The sequence below is a fragment of the Poeciliopsis prolifica genome, unplaced genomic scaffold, assembly GCF_027474105.1.
Source record: "Poeciliopsis prolifica strain line A6 unplaced genomic scaffold, Auburn_PproV2 SCAFFOLD011, whole genome shotgun sequence".
Classification (NCBI taxonomy): Eukaryota; Metazoa; Chordata; class Actinopteri; order Cyprinodontiformes; family Poeciliidae; genus Poeciliopsis; species Poeciliopsis prolifica.
The window spans coordinates 13,295,630-13,318,038 of record NW_026562386.1 but is presented as its reverse complement, the minus strand read 5'-3'; the positions used below and the strand labels follow the sequence as shown (position 1 = coordinate 13,318,038).

At 36.6% G+C, this 22,409-nt stretch overlaps 1 protein-coding gene across 1 annotated transcript in view; it reads left to right on the top strand.

Annotated features, from left to right (window-relative positions):
• Positions 1-22,409, top strand: part of LOC129364136 (protein kinase C-binding protein NELL1-like) — a 201,828-nt gene that overhangs the window by 14,286 nt on the left and 165,133 nt on the right. The window contains exon 3 of the mRNA XM_055036587.1: positions 11,940-12,090. Coding sequence (XP_054892562.1) covers positions 11,940-12,090 — 151 coding nt within the window. The remainder of the gene's footprint in view (positions 1-11,939; positions 12,091-22,409) is intronic.

Below are 22,409 nucleotides of genomic sequence, written 5' to 3'. Positions count from 1 at the left end.
AACGACAACATAAAACAAAATCCTGTTATCCAAAGAATAAACGTTAAAGTTGGCATAGTTATTAATTACAAGTGAGCACTAAGATGTGTCCAGCTAACAGCTTGGCGTCAACCCTTCTTGCAAGTAAGAGATGCCCAAACAGAAATAAGAGTTCAGTTTGACTTTCTAAGAGGATTTTATTTCTGAATTGTATTTAATGGACTTGTGAGTGTATAATACATGGAGTGCTGGTTTGAAGTATTTTGGATTTTGTTATTTAGGACTTGGAGTATTTTACCTGCCACACCATTTCAAACCTCAGTCCCCAGAAGGATCACACAACAAAAGCTGGCAGTGTAAGATCAAAGACGCAAAGATTAAAAATTAAGAAGCAGAAATAAATGTGTGCAGTGGCTGCTTTTTGCTTCAAGCTGTCATTTTCTTTAGTCTGGGTCAAAGGAGGAAGAGACGTACCTAAAAACAGTAAGAAAATCTACTCCTCTTCTTGTCTTTGGGCTTTTCATGGGTTACATTCATGTCTTGAAGGTACAAGAGCTGAAATTGAGAAATGGTTTAAAAAGAAACAGAGGCGGCGTATTCAGCTGCCACATACATTTAGCGTGTTATTCAGTTCCTCAGCATGAAGCTCAGCAAAGATAAATCTACCACGCATATATATTCGCATATATATTATTTTAATGAGTCAGAAAATAATTTGAGTCATTTAGTAAATATAAGATGAAACATTCAGTATGTATTTTGTTTGTGGGCATTCTAAAAATTTCTTATGTTACAAAAATCTAAAAACCAACACTTTTTAAAAAATCTCAATCAGTAGCTTGAACACTGAAGAACGGCCACTATTGTGTTTTGTACTTCTAACTTTTTTGACATAATTCAAAGCCTATAAATAATATTTCTATACTATGCAAATAAAAACAATGGATTGTTAAAGCTTTCTTCTTTAAAGGAGTAAATATTTGCTTTTTTAATTTTAACAGCTTATACAATCATGTATTTATTGGAGGAAGGTAATTAACCCTCACATGGAAACAGACTTGGTCATTTAACAGTATGGAAAGATATGAAACCTTGAGTGTTAGGCTGTCTTAGATTAAATTAAAATATTCTATAATAAGAGATATTTTATTATTGCTGTAACTATTGCCAGAAGTTGAATAAAAACTGCGTAGGGGGTATGAAAACTTTTAAATCCTAAAGCAAACAGTTGGAGATGATCTAATCCAACATAAAGCAACACCTTCCACCTACTCTGACAAAAAGGAAGCACTGATCACACGTTTTAAATGTGATTTAGTGTTTTGCACTGAATTACCCACTTTAACTTTAATTTGCACTCTACTTGGTTTTCAGTTCTTCCCTTTAACTCCTAAGCATATAATTTAGAGGTTGAAGGAAAGTGTGCATCAAATAAGTTTGCCAAAACATTCAAAAGCACACTTAATGTAATTATTTCTCACAATTTATGTTTATAAATTGATAAATGGTGTCCACTTGTGTGTAATTTGTATAAATACAGATTTTCTGGAAGTCTTCCTGTGCTGATGTTGGTGACTTTTATCAACTTCTTTACCTTTTAAAGACAATAAAAAAAGCTATGAGCTTTTTACAAAGACACAAAAGTAATCTATGGTTACTTTCTTTAAGCTACATATTAGATGAGTGAGCCAAGATGATGTGTCATAATTAGCATTTCTTCAGAGGAGAGAAGCTGCACCTGACTTCTGGCAGCAGAGAAGAGCCAGAGAGATTTTTCAGCCTCATGTTACGTTAAGCTCACTCATCTACGCTCGACAAGGCACGGTGTTTGTCATGAAGACAGAGGCAACATCTGGAGCACCATTTGTTGTAATAATTCATTGTTTCTCACTTCATAATCAACTGCAGCGCAGCTAGAGTCACTGAACTCTGTGCCTTCTCCTCCAAATGGCGTCCCGCGTGAATAATCTGCTGCTGACAGGTTTTCGGAGCGCACATAGAGATATTGCTCCACACACAGCAGCTAGTTTACACTGGCAGTCCATATTTGATGAGTTGCCTCCTTTCTGCTTTGTCTCTGTGTGAATTGATGTCCCATTTGCTCAGATAAGAGAGAACAGGAATGTGTGTGTTTGTTCTGCCATGCCTCTTTGTTTTTTGGTGAAGTATGATATAGATGAGACTTCTACTTGGTGTTTGTTCTCTGACGGGACTGTTATGATTTTAGATAGTGGCCTAACTGCTTGAATGGCTTTAAGATATGGAGAGAATGCATGGATGTTTCTTTTTCCTTTCATCAAGAGCAGAAAGGAAAATCAAAAATAGACCTAAGTATTTAAATTGGTTTATTAAAAAATATATATCTTTAAATGTATTATAAAAACTTATTCTTTTGGTTTGCAGCACAAACGACCGAGGACTGCTTTTTCATCTGTCTGAAATTAACGGCTTTTATAATAAACATGCCAACTTTGAAAGAAAGTATTTTGCTGTAAAGCAGATATGCTTAATATTACAAGCATTTCTACTTGAGCATAAAAAATGACTTTTAGCCACTTGCTAGCACCAGTTTTCAGTTCCAAAGTCTGGGAAGTGACATCCATCTACCTCTGATCTCATCTTGGAGGCTGTGATTGGCACTGCTGATAGAATCTTGAATCTTCCTCGTGACTGTTTTTTTTTTTTTTTTTTTTCCTCCACCCGAGTCATGAAGAGAATTTCAGAAACCACGAGGGGTTATTTTTATGAAGTTACCAATCTCAGTTTTAATATAAGCTAAAGAGTTGCATTTTCATGCTGTTTACATCCAGTGCCTGCGGGTCTCATCTCTCTTTTTCAAAGCATTTATGTCTCTGTGTGTTTTTGCTAAAAACTCTCAAGGCTGAGAATCAATCTGCTCCTCCCCTCTGTAGTGCTACACAATCCATCTCTGCTGTGGGAAGGCTATAACATCACAGCTGGCTATTGGTGCACATATTGTACAGATGTATACAGGATTCAGACACACTCTCATATTTCTGCTAAACTCCAACCCACATAGGAGAGACAGGTGGAAATGAGATGTGAGGTAATATGTTTGAGTGCTAAGAGCTTTGAGCAGCTGTATCAGTATCTGCCAGGCCTGTGGTAGACACTCTGCTGGGACTGAGGCTATCTCTGGAGGACTTTACATCTGTATAGCTGGAACGTCTGTATAAATACAAGGGAGCTTCTACATAAAACCTCACGTAACGCAACTCAGCCAAGCTTAATTACCTCCTCACCGTGTTCACACTGCTCCTCCTGACAAACAGCCAAACACTGAATGTGAGTGTTGAACAAAATCAACAGTCTCACCAACCAGCTCTTCACCTAGCCATCTGCTTACTTCGCTATTTATCTCAATTAGCCGTGCTATGGAGAAAGCTAGAAGAATGAGTCTTTGGGTGACATTCTTTGCATTTTTACAAATTCTGTTGATTTCAAAAATCTATTTCAGTTTTCAATTAATCACGGTTAATCATTATCCCTTACTTTGTAAGCTTGAAATATAAATATGTATGGCATTGTGGTTCAAGCCCCTCTTTCTAATCCAGCTAATTAAAAACAAGCACTTATTTGTTTTTGGAGGGTTCTTTGTGGAAGAAAGCATGTACTCAACTGTAACTAAGGGAAACTTGCTGCATTACACATGCATACAAGTAGTAGCAAATTTGTTCAGACAAGATTGTATTTTATTTTCTAGTTCTTAACCCACGACTTTCTGCCGCTGCCCTGGGCATCTGCCCGTATCATCCACATCAAACCGCCACTATATGAATATTCTCAAAAAATATTTGAGAAAAGAGTTTTACGGTCTCAAACCAGTTTGAGGAACATTTTCAGCAACAAAGCAGTTCAAAGTGCTTTTCATGAATTATAAAACAATACAAGAAAAAAGCAAAAGACAAAAAGGTAAAAGTTTAAACTACATACTAATCCTGCAAAGTGATCAGAGTAATTTGTGCATGTGAACCTACTTTGGCTTTTAAGGTCAAAATGGCTGGTTTGATCTGCTTTGTGTAATATGATATTGTTAAAATTAATCATACACATTGGAGTTGGCAGCCATATTTTTTATGTGAATTTACACATTGCAAGAAGACTAACAGCAAATGTTTTACCTCTACTGTGTTTTCTTGCTTTTAAATAAGGAAGAGAGAGAGTTAAAAAAAAAAAGACAATAGGAGTGGAGCAAACAAGTGGTGCATGTGGGCAGCATGCTGAGCAGATCTGAGAGATACGATCGCAATGGGACACACGGCGAAAACACACACATACGCATACAAAGAGTTAATACAACCAGTGGTCACCCAAGGGTATCTCGCCTCTCACCCAGAAAATATCTGTCACGGCCCAGAGGCACATAGCTAATACCTGCAATAATGCCTGACATATTGCATATGGGCGTGACATTAAACAGCTTGCTCACAGGCTGCAAAATATGAAGGGCCAAGCTATGTGGATTTGCGATTACTTCTTCTTTTGCAGTGCTTTAATCCAAGAGCTGTTTCATTACAAAACCATAAATGAGTGAAAAGCTGACATGAAGCAAAGAAAAAAAAAAAGAAGCAATTCGAAGGAGATGAAAGACAGAGGCAGGATTCAGAAACTGCAAAGAAGACAGAGCTTCTCAACTAAAACAATTAGGTGAGCTGTGTTTCTCTTCAGTATGAAATACACAGCATAGGGATCTGGAGTCGAGAGGAAATTTTAAAATACTTATTTTGTCATTGCATAACTAGATCAGTAGTATGGCTGAACTTTTTCATCCACACACTGCAGGTAAAATTAATAAAATGACCATTTGGCACATTTACAGAAGAGGATCCAGAACCTTTCCTTACACCATATATCGGCTCGTTGATCGTATTGACTAGTATAGGTAATTTTTTAACATAATGGTATTGGTCCGATATTTGGGGAGCATGGAGGAAGTTGGTCATGTGGTTTTTGTTTTGTCATGTGATTTTGACGAAGCGCGTGATTGTCAGGAGCTAAATGAAGCACAGTGGTAAAATCAGCAGTGTGGTGGCTTTTTACAGTGTCAAAAGCCTGATAAATTATATATGCTAAATTTAACATAACAGCAATATTAAATAAATAAATAAATCTGTGATTTCAATTGCAAAGAAATCACAAAAACAATCACAAAATCCTTGCTGGACTGATTAGTGTGAAAAGATGTTTGACATTGTTTCATTTCAAGAAACATTTTTTGAATGCTGAAACAAAACAGATATTTATCAATATTTTTGCAGTTTGATGGGTTTTATCAATAGATTCTGGCACAACCGGCCCTTTTAAGAACATCCAGATTTTTGATCTGGCCAAACTAAAACAGAGTTTGATGCCCTGAAATAGATAAAGAATCCTTTTTTCTTCTGTCTTGCAAAAAACAGCAACAGACCTCTGCAAACATTTTACCATTGGGCCCATTGGGTCCTTGCTGTGCTTATGTGTGGAGTGTATTAGAAATATAACATGCACATGTTGGAGGCCCATGAAGGAATTCTTCGCTCTGACCAAAATCAAATATTTGCCATGTAGAAACCTTGTCAGTGCTCTACATTATGGTCCTTTAAGTGACAGCCGGCGACTCGCCCTCATATGGATGATCTTTATTTCCCCGAGTTTCATCGTTATTTACAGTAATCAAAGTGCACTCAGTCTGATGGTGTGTGATAAAGGGTTATTACCTCTGTCAGAAGCTACACACTCAGACTGCCATATGTGGCCAGCCTCATCAGATGGGTGACACATGACATCACATCGGTAACCAACTGGATGGAAAATATAGGGTTTTAAATGTTTGCTGTCAGGTTATTTTCTTACAACGGGAAAGGGGAGGTTGAAAAAGTATCAATGTTTTATTGATTTGGTTTTATGAATTTTTCAGCAGGTGAGGAGCTCTTCAAATGCAAGCCAAGTTAAGTTAGGAGAGGCTTGCTGAGAGCACAACTGTTTGGGGGTTGCTTGACATGCACTTCCAGCATCCTCCATGTGCATCAAAGTGTATTCTCCCTCTTTGTTTGTACAAACACTGTTCTCTCTCAGCTGCACTGCCAGTTTGAATTAGTATTTAGCATTTCTTTACATTTTGAAGCTTTTTTTCCCTTCTCAAACCAATAACCTTGTTCATTTATTTATTTGACAGTAGCTATGCATGTCTCTGCTCCTACATTTCCAAGTTTAAAACTGTGTGTAATTTTAATTGCAGAAAATCTTTCTTCTTCTCTTATTTAGCTCTAATGAAGTCAAAGTGTTTGTTGTGGAGTTTGTTGTAAACATTGCCCCCAGCCCTCGTGAGTCATGTGTGTTTCTCTTCTTCTTTCCTCATCACGTGTCAGTCCTTCATCCTCAACTCCAGTCAAAGCCTACTTCAGCAGTCTGGTCTCTTTCCGTTACTCACCAGTGCAGACCTGCCTAGAGCAGCCAAAAACAGGCTAGCTCCTCAGGGACAGTGTGCTGGATGGATGACTGGATGGCCTGCTGTGGATGTGCAGATGACTGGAGGGCAGAAAATGTGGGAGAAATGACTGGCTTCAATCACGGTTAGAAAAATAGGGGATCGACCGATGAAATTTAGTTGGTGTAGGATTCTTTGAATCACACTGCTTCAAGGCCTCGTGTGTTTTTGGAAGCATTTTTTTGTTATTGACTGGAGGATGGTTTCTTTCACAACAGATTATTTGTTCTTGCTAGTGAACAAGACAGACGGGTATTAATCATTAGATTTCAACGACAAACTATAACAATATTCACTACTGCTGTTATGAAGAGTTCTTAAATGTGACTCTTCAAACAAGTCATTACTATTTAGATGCTCACAACCTCAAATGGCTGTTAATTTCAGAATTTTAGATGAGGGGAGATAATATATACATCTGTAGTTTATGAAGTCATTTTGATCAAGAGAAGGTTTCTTAAGTAAATGTTTAATTACAGTCAACTTAACTGTCCGTGGAACATTTCCATTTACTAAGGAACAGCCACCATCATCTATATAGAAAATACAATTCCTTTTCAACATATTTTACTGTAGCACAGAATAAACCTGGCTGTGTTCCAGTATAATTCCAGGTCTATGACAGAATCCTGCAGATATATTCAGCGTTTAAGTTGTATGTAAAATCCTTTGCATTCGGTTCAATCTGCCAGAAATTGTGCAGCAGGTGAAAAACACTGTGGGGAACGAATAGAGATCTCAGTTTTTCCTCTGATAAAAGCACTTATTCACTGTTAATGTATGTAATGGTAAAAAAATCTGGCATTTTGATTTTCAAAACATTTTATTGTGAGCTCAACGAATTAAATGGATGAAGTATTGCTCAATTTGTGAGGTGAAATGTGTCCACCTAACAGGGCATAAATTCATGAATTAATTTTTTTTAGTATATATTTTTTTAGTCTAAGTCAGAGAAAAGCAAGGTTGGTGTCCTTTTTTGACTACAAGGCCAGTTTAATAAAGAGCTCCTTTGAATATAGTTTCCAAAATATTTCTGAAAGCATTTCATTGCAGAAGACTAAAATAAATATAAACATATAACTCCAGGGATCTGTATCACTTGTGCAGGTGTAACTCGGCTCATCTACAGTGAAACTGTAATCTAGCTTTTGAAATCTTTAAAAGTTGAGAAACAAATAAGAACTTTAAATTACATTTAGTTTCTTTTTCACCTGCATCTGAAACTATTTTTGAAAACGTTAAGCAAACATATTTCATTTTAAATTATGAAATATTGTACCATATTGTAATGTGTATCAATGATATAGTTCACAAATAAGAAGAGCTGTGAACTATGTAGATTTTAATAAACACAATTATGGTCAGAGTATCACTTTTTCTTTCAATTTTAATTGTTTCTGTTGCAAAGATATAAACTAAGTATTTTGGTACGATGAATAGGAAACGCTAACTTACAAGAAACTTTATCAAGATATCGGAGCTTGTATTAGGTTTGTAACTTATTAATATTGATTAAAAATGTTATATATTCACTGGCAGATTATTTCACTCGTAACATTTTCCCCATGTTATAAGTGGAATAATAAGCCAGTGGAACTAGTACTTTATATCAATATGAAGGAATTATTGACTTAAAACTACTACATCTTCCTGAAGTTACTTGTAAGTTGGTTTTGTCTTATTTCAATTGTACTAAGATATTTGCACTAGAAATTAAACAAATACTTGGTAAGGTTTTGTTTTTGCAGTGTGTGTATGACAATCTTTGACTTTGGTTTCTTTAAATTTTGTGATAGTAATTGTAAATATCAGTACATGGAGGGCATGTGTTTTCTCTGAGAGAGAGGCAAAATGAGACATTTTCTTGCAAGTTTCTTGGATGCTGGACTTTGGAAAATTCAGCCTTGATCTGCTTTGTGCCTGTGGCAAAGACTGAAGCATTATGCGGTAATGTGCTTATCTGGTAGAAACATGGTCATGCTAGTTTTCCATATCAAATCAGACTCAAGTCCTCAGAGACTTGCCTAACTGCAGCTTTGGTGAGTGAAGGCTCTCTGGACTTCCTACTAGCTCCTCTTCCTCGCTGCCACTTAAAGGGGACATGTGTGAGACTCTGCCAAGCTGGGGGAGGAAGCGCCAGGCTTCTGATTAAAGTGATGAGCTGTAACATAGGGAAGGAGAGGGGGGCGACAGCTGGCTGCTGCCTGCTACGCTAAACTTCAACCTGACTGCTGGGTGACAAACCATCCCACTCTACCTGTTCCCCCTGTCATTGTAAATGGTTTTGTTGATGTCGACAAGAACCTGAGAGTAATGTATGCAGCACAGGCTTTAAGAATCATTTTATCGCTCCTCATCATCACTGCAATGTTGGGGATTCAGACAGAAATGATAAATGAATGCTTCCTTTGTTTAAAAAAAATGTGTAGTAGAACTGTCTCAGTACACAGTATCATAGGAAATTACATTTTTAGCAAAAAAAGTTTAGAATTTGAAAATCGACTTGTGTTGCATTAAAGTTGCTGTCATAAATCAATCTTTAAATAAAAGTTTTTTCCTGGAAAAAAAAATAAAAAATTCTTGGCTTCTAAAATTATTGATTTTTTTTTTTCTTGAAATGTCAATACTGTAATCTATAATTACTTGACATCAATGGATGTTAGTCTTGGAGACAAATACTGTATATAACTATCTATATATCCAGAATATATACTGGCTGTTGAAGCACCCAAGTGTGACCTTTTCTTTCAGTCCTAATAAGGAACTGAAGAAACCAAAGGTGAAGAAGAGCTAATTGCCTCTACAGGTAGTTAAAATTAGCTGTTTTTTCTGCTTTTCTGGGTTGAATTACATTTTTTACATATTCACTTCCAATCCTCAGAGATGAGGTGTTATTCTGGACACAGTATGAACTTTGGCAGCTTTTATCAGCTGTACCTACATGTAAACAAGTTCCCTGTTGGCATGGTTACTCATGAGAGGTGCTTATTAATACAGATGTCTAAAAAGAAATACTTGCAGAAATTAGCATTAAGCAGCACAGACTTTTACTGATTCTGGAGAAATGCTTTGAGCAAATCAAAATGAAATAGACTAGAACTTCTGCAACAGGCTGCTTAGGCATCGTCACCTTGGAACACGTTATCCTGCATGAAGTTGTTCCATATTTCTACCTCACAATGCTAATGCTACATTGGGGATCTTTTAATTTTTAATTAGTCAAAAGTACAAATTATATTTTCTAATATCAGCACATTGCTGTATTTTTTGAGTGCTTTTGCAGAACCTTGTAACTTGCTGATAACCTGATGATGTATTGACATGTATAACCACTTTACTATAAAGTCCACACCACCTGCAATAAGAATGATGGCTATTTTCATTACTCTCATTATTTTATTTAAGGGATTCCTTTGCCCAAAAAAGAAGAAAAAAACACCTTTTTCTTCTCCCCACTAAAAACAACACTAACTGTAAGTAAAATCAACTATGCCGAGCGAAAAGCAGAAGATAAATATAAGCGTCTTAGAAATGTAGTGGAGTCGAAAGTCACAAGTTCCCCCAAAAAATAAATCCTCAAGTAAAGATGCTTAAAAATGTACTTGTTTTTAAGTGAATGGACTCTATTTCTGGTGTTTAAACAATAGTAAAGAGAGAGAACAAGTCTTCCACATCATTAACTCCGAGCTGTCGCCTCTAGCATCTGAATGCTGCAGCTGAAATCACAGCAATAGCTTATTGCCCAGTTTAGTTGATCCTTCCATGCTGGTGTCCTGATGTAGTCTTCTGCTGCTGGATGAGCTAATCAATCAGATTAAACAGTTGATCTCAGAACCTGATTTACACAGCGTGAACTTTGCCTACATTAATGTCCAACATTTATTGGATAGAAGTCTTTACCTCAATTTGCTGGAACTGATCAAGGCTGTGACGAGGAAGAACGTCACATGTGCATATGTACTATAATTAAATCAATGCATGATTGTTGACCTTGATGTGTGACAGCTGTGTTTTATTTGTCACTTGGTTGAAGGTTAAGAAATCTGAGGTCTGACCGCATCCTCACTGTAGAAACGGGCTGGTGTCCTTGTCGATTAAAGTGGATGATCTAATGTCTGACTCTGGTCAGAGAGACTGCATGTGGGGAAAAAAGTCAGAGGCTGGGAGAAGTGACTCTCCATCAACTGGGCTGTGACAGTGGGGAGGCTGAGTGTGAGGGCAGGCAGGCTGCTGTCACCCTGGGGAGATTTAAAAGCCCTTTGCTTGAGACAACTACCGGCTTCTCTCCACTGGACTGTCTGTCATGTAAAGCTTGCACTGTGGAAGCGCAGGAGTTGCAGCTCTGGGGTTTCAGGCACATGTTCCCTCCACTCTGCATGTGCACAAGTCCTCCCCGTGCAGTAAATCAATTAATCACATGCTGAATTAAAATAAGCTCAATGTTTTCCATTCCGATAATATTTTATGCTTTCTGTTGGCTGTGGTTTTTATTTATTTTGATATTTAAAATATCTTCCAGGTGCAGTGATCGGGGTTCTTTTAACAAAATTACAGTTGATTGGTCTATGAGAGGACAAACATTGACATTACTTGAAAATGGTCTCAAAACAATATTATCGTTCATCATAATAATTACTGGGATAATGTATCGCCCAGGAAAATGTGTTATTGTGACGGTCCTTCCATGTCTTTGTTGGATGTTTTGCATGTTCTGAAAACAGGTTAATTAAATTATCTGGCACTAATGAGTTTGTAGCAGATCCCGAATGTAATCATTATCATCATTAGGGGCATGTTTAATCAGAACTGTTTCACAAAAACGACTCGGCCTCCTAGACTTATTGATCTAGAATAAAATCAGGTATCAGGGCTTGGCTTTTTAGCAGTAGATTTTTGTAGAATTTGGATCATAAAGAGCCTTATTGCTTATTATACAAGATTTCTTTCCATCTAAACCCAAACTTTAACAAACTAGCCTTGAATTTCCAGATACTCCGTCTAGAGGTTTTGTTGTTGTTCTTGTCTCCAGCGAGTTTTATAAATTTGGTTCAGCTTTGTTTCACATAAATTACACATGGACTGAATGAGATTGACAGAAAACATAACGTATTGGTTATTCAGTTTAGATCGCTTATGGATAACCAAGTTGAACTTAAGAAGAACATTGCTCCAGGCCAAAAAGGAAAAATTTACATATTTGGCACAAAAGAATAGAAATGCACACATCCACTTAAAAATGTTAAGGCTGCTAAATTGGCACATGAAGATTCATCACACCAACAGTTTTATGTATTTATTTTTCTACAATATGCTAGATAAACTTCTATTGCAGAAAAGAAGTGCAAAAATATTTTGCCATGTGAGCCCAGTAATAGTTTTTTCATACTGGTGACAGTAGCAGAGAAGGGGGCCAGACGGTGCACTGGCTGTGAAAAGAGTTTAACCTTTGTTTTATTTTATTTTATTCCTCTAGATGTTGGGAGGGCAGTTCACGCCCCACCACACATCACAGAAAGAGTGGTGCAACTGTTCAGGAGTAAAAGTGAATTCACCTTCTTGGCCACCATCCAGCAGAAGTCCTCCACATCGGGAGTCATATTCTCAATCCACGAGTCAGAGCACAGGTAATCCATCTATTATCCTCTACTTATTGTCTCGCTGCTCTCATTACCAAATTATTATCTTGGCAAACAAGAGCTTATTTTGATTTTAAGTGACAGTTCATTCTGAAAGTAGCTCAGAATGGGCAGAACTGATCAGACTAAAATCTCTTGTACAAAAGTTTTATGTATCTTAACCTGTCCAAGGAAGCATAATAAGTGAAGTGGAATGCATGTTTACATAAATGTTAGTCTCAGTCAAACTGTATTACTGATAGCCTGGAATCATGTTGCTTTTCTACACGTGTACTCGGCGCTAAAGTTTGCCTAGTTCATATTTTCAGTCAACAGAATATTGCTGTGAACTACCAAACAATGTGTTGCAGTTTGTCTGTATTTAGACGTGAATCAGTAGAAGTGTGGAAGCCTAAGTAGAATGTACTATTTCATAATGAGCTGCCATAAACATCCAGGTCATAAAATATCTTTTTTTGAGTGAATGCCTTCTGTAAGACTTCTTTGGTTAATTTAGGGTCTTAAAGAAATTGAGGGAGTGGACGGATTGTTACTGCAGAACTCCATGCTGTAAGACATATGAAAGCGGGAGGAGTGAGCTCATTCCAGCCCCCTGAGAAACTCCACAGCTGTGAATTGTTTTAAAGGGCAGGCAACATTGATTTTCATCTCACCCTCTGAAGGTAAAAGCCTACAGTTCTGTAAGACATGCAGCTCAGCGAGCCTGTGAATGAGTTCGTATGCTGTGTTTGCAGAGCATAAAGACAAAATCAAAGTCGTACACAATGGCTGACCAGATGGAGCGTTTGCTGATGGACAGACCTTTTAGGACGGAGTTGGTCTTCCAGAGTGTACCACAAAAACCTTAAAAAGCAGCACTTTAAGCTAATGTGCTTCAGAATTGTGGGTCTCTGACAAAGGTTAACTGATGGTATCTAAGAAGGTATAAAGTACTTCATATTACTAAAATTTCAGCTTTTTGTGTTGAAAGCTATGGCTGCAAACCTATAGGCACAAGCAGCGTGCATTTAGAGAAGTGTAGAAATGAAATTTTCTTTAAATGTAAATCTGTGTTGCTAAGAGACGTTTTCAAATTGAAAACTTTTGCTATGATAATAGAACTGCTATCTATCAATTACAGGCTTTGTACTTTATAAGGTCTCATGAGTTCTAGAATAAATCTAATCCATAAACATCATCATAACATTGTTGGAAATGTGATTAGAGTTAAAATGTGGCTTACATAAAAGAACCTTGCAAAAATAAAAAATGGCATACCCCTTTAACATTACCTAATTATATTGTGGAAGAAAAATGGTGTTCAAAATTCTTTAGAAATTAGTTTTTCTTTCTCTGCATCTTAAAAGATTGTCTTCCAATCACTTTAAAAGTTCATTAAGAGTCCATCTGTGCAATTTAATCTGAGTGCACATCCAGCTGTTGTGGGAAGGCATCAGAGGTTTGCTAGAGAACAGCAGTGAGCAAATGATGGCAAGTCGGGTTTAAAGTTGTGGAGAGCTTTAAACCAGTGATATTAACACAATATCCTAAACTTTTGGTGTGTTACAGCCTATGAAAAAAACTGCGACTCATAGTCTGGAAAATACGGTAGTTTAAAGTTTGCCACTGTGGCTCATATGTGCTTTAAAATAAAAACAATGGCGTGGATTAAAAACTGTGGATAAAACAGGAAAGGTTGTGTCACCAGCTTGACAGTGTTTCAGATTCGTAAAAAAAATTTAACAGCTGACATTAAACGCTTGCCATCCAGCTCTATGGAAAAGTGGAACCAAAAAAGACATGGTTAAAAGAATCTTTACTACAAGCAAGGTCAGTGACCTTTGTTTTCATCAAAAGATGAAAAAAGTTATGATTTTGGTTTTTGTATGTTGTGTGTCAGAAAGCTAAAACTGGTTGCAGATAATGGGCCACCAACGGGAGCCCATATAGAGTAGCACTAAAGGAAAGCTTCTTCAAATTGAATGGCTTTGAATCCTGATCTGCTGAACCCACTGTCTGTAATTTAAATGTTTGTTTATGCTGCTGTGTTTAAATGAATGGTCTAAAATGAAGCATAAAATGGCCCAGTCAAAGTACGGTCTCAAATCAAATTAAGAAGTTACAACACCTGAAAATTGATGATCACAGATGGTCGTCACTAAAAATTGGCTGCAAGTCTCTACATGTACAAACCTGAAAGAAATATCCCAAAGATTAATATAGGAAAAGGAATATCAGTTTGTATTGAGATTTTGTGTCTTTATGTGCACTAAGTCCTTTTACTTCTATGAAAAGCACACATGATTCTGAAAAGCTCACTCTGAAGAGGAGCACATCTCGTCTTCGGCTGTGCTTTTAAGGTGACCCTGAGAGTTTATTTTCAGTCCGTTCTCTTTCTTTCCGTCTTCACTTTCTCTGTGACATAACCTGCAGGCATCATTGTTGCACAGTGGGTTGACCAAACAACAGTGAGGCAAGGCTAAATGGGGCCACTTGACAGAGCAGCTCTCCTCCTTCAGGCACAATGACACGCATCATGCAACATATGCATCTCCAAGGAGCGCTCGGACTAAGCAAATGTTATATTAGAGACACTCAGCCACACTCTAGCAAACCCAGTTGTCAGGCATACCAACTTCAAAGCTATTTACCACCTTTCAACTGGTTTGAGAGGGATGTTTTGCAGTGCAAATGATGTTTACACAGATGTTGTTCCAACTTTTTATGCAACTTATAAATCCAAACACTTCTTGTAGTTGAGTAAGACTTTCCTATTAGATGTTTTGTGTTTGTTTTTTTCCTAACAAACTTAAAAACATGTTTATCATGAGCTTACACTTTGGCAGCCCTCTGGCTAATATTGCAATCAAAAATGTAGTTTTTAAAACTGTGGTTGTGCAGTTTTTTTTTTTTTTTTTTTAGCTCCATTATTTGTAGTTTTGCTTATTTTTTAACTCAATAAGTTTTTCATTTTTAATTATTCAACAAGCAAAATTTGATGACAGGCCTGTCACAATAACAAAGTTTGCTGGATGATGAATTGTCCCAAAAATGATTGCGATAAATCATTTATCCAGAACATTTTCAGGTAATGTAATTATAATTGCATAATCATGCCAGTCCTCCCTCGCTAAAACACCAATAAAATCAGATTTTTGTAACACATCACGCATAAAATGGAAGACATTTTAAATATCAAAAATAAAACATGACAAAAAACAAATGGAAATTAAAACCAAATACAACCAAAATTACAAATAAAAAAAGATTGTGGACTCTAACAAAATTGCCTCTCAAAAGATATTAATCATGAGACTGGAAATGATTCAGCTAATTTTAATTTATCATTTGATTAATTAATTGGTTATTACGACAGGCTTACTGACAGTGTTAAAGATGAAATTTGCAGTTAGGTGACCTGGCTATTTTTTTTTGGTTATTGGTCTTAAGAGTCTTGTAAAAATAAAAGTTAGTGGATGTGGTCACTCAACAAGTAACAACCTTATTTATTCTTGTTGCTTTATATCACTTGCGTTCTTGAACGGGACTAATATAAAGCAGTCCATGTTTTGAACAGTCTGTTCTCAGAGGTATTAGCTGGATTTCTGTTTGAATTTTGTTGTTCTGCCAAGAGAGCCAGAATACCTGCATAGCACAGATGTGCTCACAGACAGAAAACAAAGAGGAGGAGGAGAGAGACAGTAATTTGAATTGATTGCTACATTTTTATGGTGTGTGTGTTTTACTTTTCGTTCCTAGCTGCACACAGCCCAGAAGTTGCATTCCAAAAAAACATCCTGTATGCTACAACAAACATGGCAAACAAAATATGGGTCCGTAGTACGTAAAAAATACAAGTACATTTTGAGTTTTCAGCTTTGCATGCCAGCAAATTAGATTAAATATCTGATATTGGGCAGCTTGATACAAGAGGCTTCAAGATATAAGGGAACCTCATGCTTTGAGGATCAAAATATTAACGGTGCAAATGTTTTTGAAGCATAATTAAAAAGCTTCTCTATTATTTCAACAGCTGTGTTACTTGCAGAAGTCCTGGTGGTTGAGGCTGCTGGCTTTACCAAGCTGCGGTCTCTGTTGTCAAGAATGTAGGAAGTTTGAGGATTCATCAGAAATTGAATCTTGTTGTGCTCTGTTTGGTACTCCAATGTTCTTGAAGTCATCTTAGATATACTATCTAACTTTAAACAAGCATTACTTATAACAAATTCAGTGAACCTCCACATCAACTAATGCGAACCCAAATGCATGTATTTGTGTTGCTGTGATGATCTTCTCTTGTTTCTGAGGGCAATGGTGAACTGAATTATAATGTTTTGCTGTGAAATTGCGCTAAAGATTGATTCATTGATCGATCCAATAGTTCAGCTTTAACTGAAATCATTGTAACCACAGTTAAAAGAAGAAGATGAGAGTAGGACAGCATTTTTCCTTCCGTTTTATTGATCTGAGAGACTTCTGTAACTTGATCAAACCTAGAGCAGTTTGACATTTAAAATGTTAATAAATCATTATAAACTCATTGCAATGTTACAGATCTCTACTTCAAACTTTGTGTTGTCAGGTGCTAAATAATTGGAAATTCAGATTCAAATCTGTCCAAGTTGCAACAGACTGCAGTTATTTTGAGGCAAGCTGTCATGTGACACAGACCGCTGTACTGCAGAGATTGCATGAGATGAGAAGAGTCTCAACTGGCTTTGAGCAGACCTGTGTTGCTTTGTGACCGCAGATTTACTCTGAAGTCTTGAATCATCTCTGAAGGCCCTATTAGAGTCCTCTGCCTGTGCCCATTCGTTTCCATTAAAACTGGAGCCTACCATTCAGCCAGCTGCCCGACAGCCAGAGCAGCCCTACAACTCAGCCAAATCCAATCACACATCCCCTCTCTGTCTTATAGCTACTTACTTACATCTTTCTCTCAGCACATTCAAATCAACCCTTCTTTCCACCCACCTCCTCTGCTAACTGAGTTTTCACAATATGATAATAGCCTCCTCTCTGCGCTTCTTCTCTCCTCACCCTCAAAGCAAAAATGTCTTTTGAATAGAGACGTTTCTCTGAAGTCATTGCAAAAGCAGAAGTGTTTTTTTTCTTTCTTTTTTTTCTTTTTGTGCCAACCACTAGGCAACACGGTGAAAGGTTTATTGCTGCTCCAGTTGGTGGAATGCAACAAAGAAGAGGATTTCTGCCTAGACAGCAGTTTTCCGGGTTCCAGGAACGCTTTCATTGTCGGCAAGTGGCAGAAGCTGTGTGATGAACTAACTCAAAGCAGAGAGTCTCTCTCTGCTGGTCTTCCCATCTTAACACTCCAACTCTAAAGATGCACAGCCTGCTCATCCAGCTGCTCTGTTCATTTCCCTGCCCCTTTTGTAGCTCTAGAATCCTGTTTCTTTCCTTGCTACGGGTTATTCTCTTTAATAAAATATGCTGAGAAAGGACTATGTTGTCCGTACTTTATCGCAAAGTTTTGAGCGCTGGAAGAGCAAAATATTTCACTGTTGGCAAAATTATTTTTCAATTGGCAGACATTAAATCCTAACAATTTTCACACATCAATCAGCATTTTCACAGAGAGCAGCATCTCAAAGATGAAAGCATTCATTACTTGAGGATGGGAATATTGGATACTATATGATTTTTAAAAGCAGTTCTTTTTAACATGGCAATATTAACAGAATCTTAAAATAGGAATGAATCCGTTATAATGAATCATGGCATTAATACATGAAGAAAAGATGTCAAATGTGTTGGTAAATAGCTACTGATGAATAAATAGCACTTTTTCTTGAGGGAAATTATTCTCACAAAGACACTTTTAACTTAAATTTGTGGAGTTAGTTCATTAACTGTCTGTAGAGTCCAGTCTATACATAGTTCAGTATTTGCAGATTCACCAATGAACTGCAAATCATTTGTGGAAAACTGTCTGACTGTTGGGACAGTTTAAGGAAAAGTGATGCAAAACTAAACAAATGTACACAAAACTATAAAAAGTAGCATATAAACATAAATATAGAATCTGAAATAGCCTAGAAAGATGGCTGATCAGCAAAAAACTATTGATTTTGTGGGTTTGTTACATTTAATTAAAGCTGAACCAAACAAACCGGGATTTTTTTTTTATTATTTTTTTTATTATCCCTCATTAAAGCAAAAATTCTGATGGTAGCAACCCTTCTTTATTTTTCTTCATTTTATTCTCCTAAATACTTGCTCATGGTCGGCATCTTGGTAGAAACTTAGAAGTCTTATTGGAACTATATTCATTATTCAGCACAATCATGTTTAACGTATCTTGAACATTGCATCACTTACTAACAAAATGTTAAGTGTGCTTTGATTTCTCGTGCTTTTTGTACTACTTTTTTGTAATTTTTTTTGTCATTTCTTTATTTTATAAATAAAAAAAATGTTTTTAAACATATCTTTAGATTTTTTTTTTCCATTTGTGAAAAACTCAATGAAATGGAACAAAATAACAGTTATTGGGACTCCTGTCTGCCAAAACTGCAACTTCCTCTTTTTTTTCCTCTTTTATTGTAGTTGGTGTGCTGCCAAAACAATGTTTATTGTTGTTGTCTACCTTTTTTTTTTTGCTTTCAGAAATGTGAAGTGGATTTTCAAAATTTCTCTCAACCATGAGATAAAATGTCTTTGAATGTTGTAGAGAGACGGCTGCCAGCATCAACACTGACTGACTGATCTGGTCTGTGGGGATGAGGGATGCGGCGCATCCTCTCAACCTCAGCTTAGTACCAGTTTCCACTCTGCTCCCTGGATTACTTCTGTGATTTAACTCACTAGCTGTGATTTCTTTAGGGGAAATGTTGTTGAACAACAACAACAAAAATACAGAACATACTTTTACACTTAGAATAATGTTAGTTTGTACAATTCAGAAAACATGGACAGAATTTTGTGCTTATTAGGCAAAAACATTTGAATTTGGAGTTTTAAGTAAAAGTTTGTCAAATTGTTTTTCATCTCCTAGTTGCCTATTAAGCCCAAACAAAACTTCAGAGCAGAACCTTCTATGAATTGCAACTGTCTTACTTATGCCAGATTAAACATCAAGCTGAAACAGGGCTGACACGATTAATTGGATTAATCGTGATTAATACATTTTTCCCAATCGTCATTTAACTTTGTTGATTAATTAACTGGAGTTACTCCAAAAAGGCTAGTTACTGTACAAAAGGTATATTTTGCATTTTGCATACAAGCTTACAACACCTTTTGCATACAAGCTTACAACACCTTTGAGTGTTGTAAGCTTGTATTTTGAGTGTTGTAAGCAAGTATTTCTAACATTTTATTTAAAAGCTTGTAGTTAAATGAAAAAATTGTAGAATGTGGCATGTTTTTATGTGATCATTGTCAGAATAATTGATTATTTGATGACTAAATAATAACTGCAACCTTGTAATTAAAACCGGTTTGGTCTTAAATGAACTCATAATTTGTTGGGGTCTATAGAAACATTTGCTTCCTGATAATCAGTTCTCTGATGTACCGGCAGCCAGAATAATTTGTGCTCTGATATTAAAGGGTCAAAAAGAAATCCAACATTAAACTGTAGTTGCTTGCCCAGGCATTAATTATTTGACAGAGAAGAGTTTCATGTTCCTTGGTAGTTGCTGGTGATTGAGGTGAATTCAGGGCCCAACGCCATCACTGTTCTACAGAAATGTATAAAACAAAACAATCACTTAATAATTGACCCTTTTTGCATTGAAAATAATAAGCATTCATAATAATCCATATCTGGACCATAATTTCCTTGGCTGAAATGGTTTATCGGTTACTCAGGATCCTTTCAGCCATTATAGGAACACAATTTTTTTTTATGTATCAGTAAATTTGCATAAGCCTCTCTAAACATGTAGTCATGCAGAAATATTGAGATGGGACACTTTCCATCAGAATTATTTAAAGTTGGAGAAATTGTAGTCAGAAATGCTTTTAATAAATTTCTGAACCAACATTTAGAGTTTGGTGAGACACATGTATATAACTGTTTATTAGCTCTGTGTATATAAAAATATACATATATATATTTACAGTATAATGACCCCCCTCTACTGGACCATTTAAAACAGACCTAGTCATAAAGCTCACACCAAAAACGAGAGGGGTTCTCGCTCTCATACAATACTTTTCTGCTGATAATGAACCACTTAACACAGTCCAAACTGTGAAAATGAGAATTGATTTTCTCCTGCAAATTGATCTGTATACCTCAAGCTGTGGTCACTTGTGGAAGTTGCACCTACCTGCTAATACCTTTCCAGCATTGCAAGAACCTGAATCAAGGACAGCCAAACCTGTGACAACTAAATTGTAATTCTTATGTGCAAACCTAGTCAGATTTTCCAGGCCATTATCTGAAGGCGTCGGTCTGTTTTGCCGTTGTAGTATCTGCCTTATTTCCTTCTCCAGTACCAGAGATGAGCCTGAAAGGGCTGACCCTTCCTATTGAGCAGATAATTGGCTGTCAGCTACCCACCATAAAATAGCGGTGTGACACTGGAGGTGAGGGAAAAGGACAGGATGATATACAGCTAGTCCAGCACTCTGAGGCAGGCATTCATTTCCAAAACTTTTCTCTTACTGATGATGCCCCTGCATTTTGATGAAGACCACTTGTCACCAAAACAACTTCTTCTCTGAGCTGTCACACACAAAATCTGAACCCTGCCTTCTGCCCCAAACCTTCATATCAGAAAACGGTGAGCCATCATGTGACTCTTTGTTTGCTTAGTAGTCAGTCCTTTGGATCTTCACAAGATCCTCTATTTTAATAATCACTAAATGTACAGTCATGGTGCAACATGACGTCAAGCGCACAAGATCCCAAAAAAACTGCTCACCTTTGGTTTTAGCTGTACAGTTGTCAACATAACGCCATGCATCTTAAATGCATGTGTAATATATATGTAAAAGGGACACAGTACTTTGCTATGACAAATGAGTAATTAGATCCAAAGGTACCACATTTTACTGGTCAGTGAGAAGTTTTAATGAAGGACAAAAAGCGAGGAAAATTGACTTTGGCTAATGAAAACTAGCAAACCCATAGTTTTAATAGACTTATTAAAACTAACTGAATTAGACAAAAAAATTAAAAATAAAAAAATCAAATAAAACTGAACTATAATGAAAAACATCAAAAATATTACAACCCTGATTAGCTGCAGCTTGAAAGGCTTGTTGATGAAACACAGATGAAGTTACAGATTTGTGGCGGTGCTATAAATTCAAATTGTGAGGTGACGAGTAGAGATGGGATTTATGGAGATTAGATGAAAGGTATTTAACGCTGCAGTCATTAGTCACTTTATTATACTGGTGTTGGGACTTTATGTCCTTGACATGAAGTGTAATTGCTTCTAAATGCATTTCATAAAAAACTCCAGCTGCTTTACCATAAAACACTAAATGTACTAAAACTTTGTGAATTAATAAATATCTGTCTGTTTCTTTAACTGTCCTGCATGTAAATGTTTGCGGTTTTGAGGAGTGTGTGACCTTGCTACTACCAATTTAATACTGTAGTTATTTAGCTTTCGTCGTCGTCCAGTTAAATTTGGACAAAGTGCTCCAAATATTTGCTCGAGCGTTTGGAAATTGAATTAAAGTTTTTCACTCAGTGATTGGTAAATGCATGTTTTTGTCATGTCACTGCACACAAACACTAACCCACCCATTCACTTGTTATCTTATCATGAAACTTCACATTTAACAAATTGAAATTGTTTTAGATCGTGCAATAAATTGCTATTATATTCTGTGGCGTTTTTTTTTTTTTGTTTGTTTGTTTCCCTGCAGAGAGTTCCACAATAGTTTAATTTTTGCGTCACAACAATCCCTTCATCAACACTGGCAGCCATGTCTTTTATTTGTTTGATATGCAAACATTATTTTTCTTATTCTGAAAGCTGTAGATGCTCACAGTTGGAGTATTTCAGATCCATGCAGATGCCATTAGTATAACAGCTTTGCACAATGCTGCTTATGAAAGGATCATCAATAAAAGAAAGCCTGTGGAAACAGATAAGGCTCTTTTTTTTTTTTTAGATTTTGCGTAGAAAAAGCTCCAAAGTGAGGCAAGCCAAATTTTTGTGTCCATCAGACTGAGCTATTCATAATAAACTTATTGCCTGCCAATAGTCTGCAGTTCCCCACCCCCTCTCATTAACTGGTCTGTAACACAGGCATACAATAGCTACCATTAAATAGTTCATAAAATAAACACTAGCTGTGGAGTGGAGTTAATGTCTTTGATGATTATTTCATGAGTCAAATCA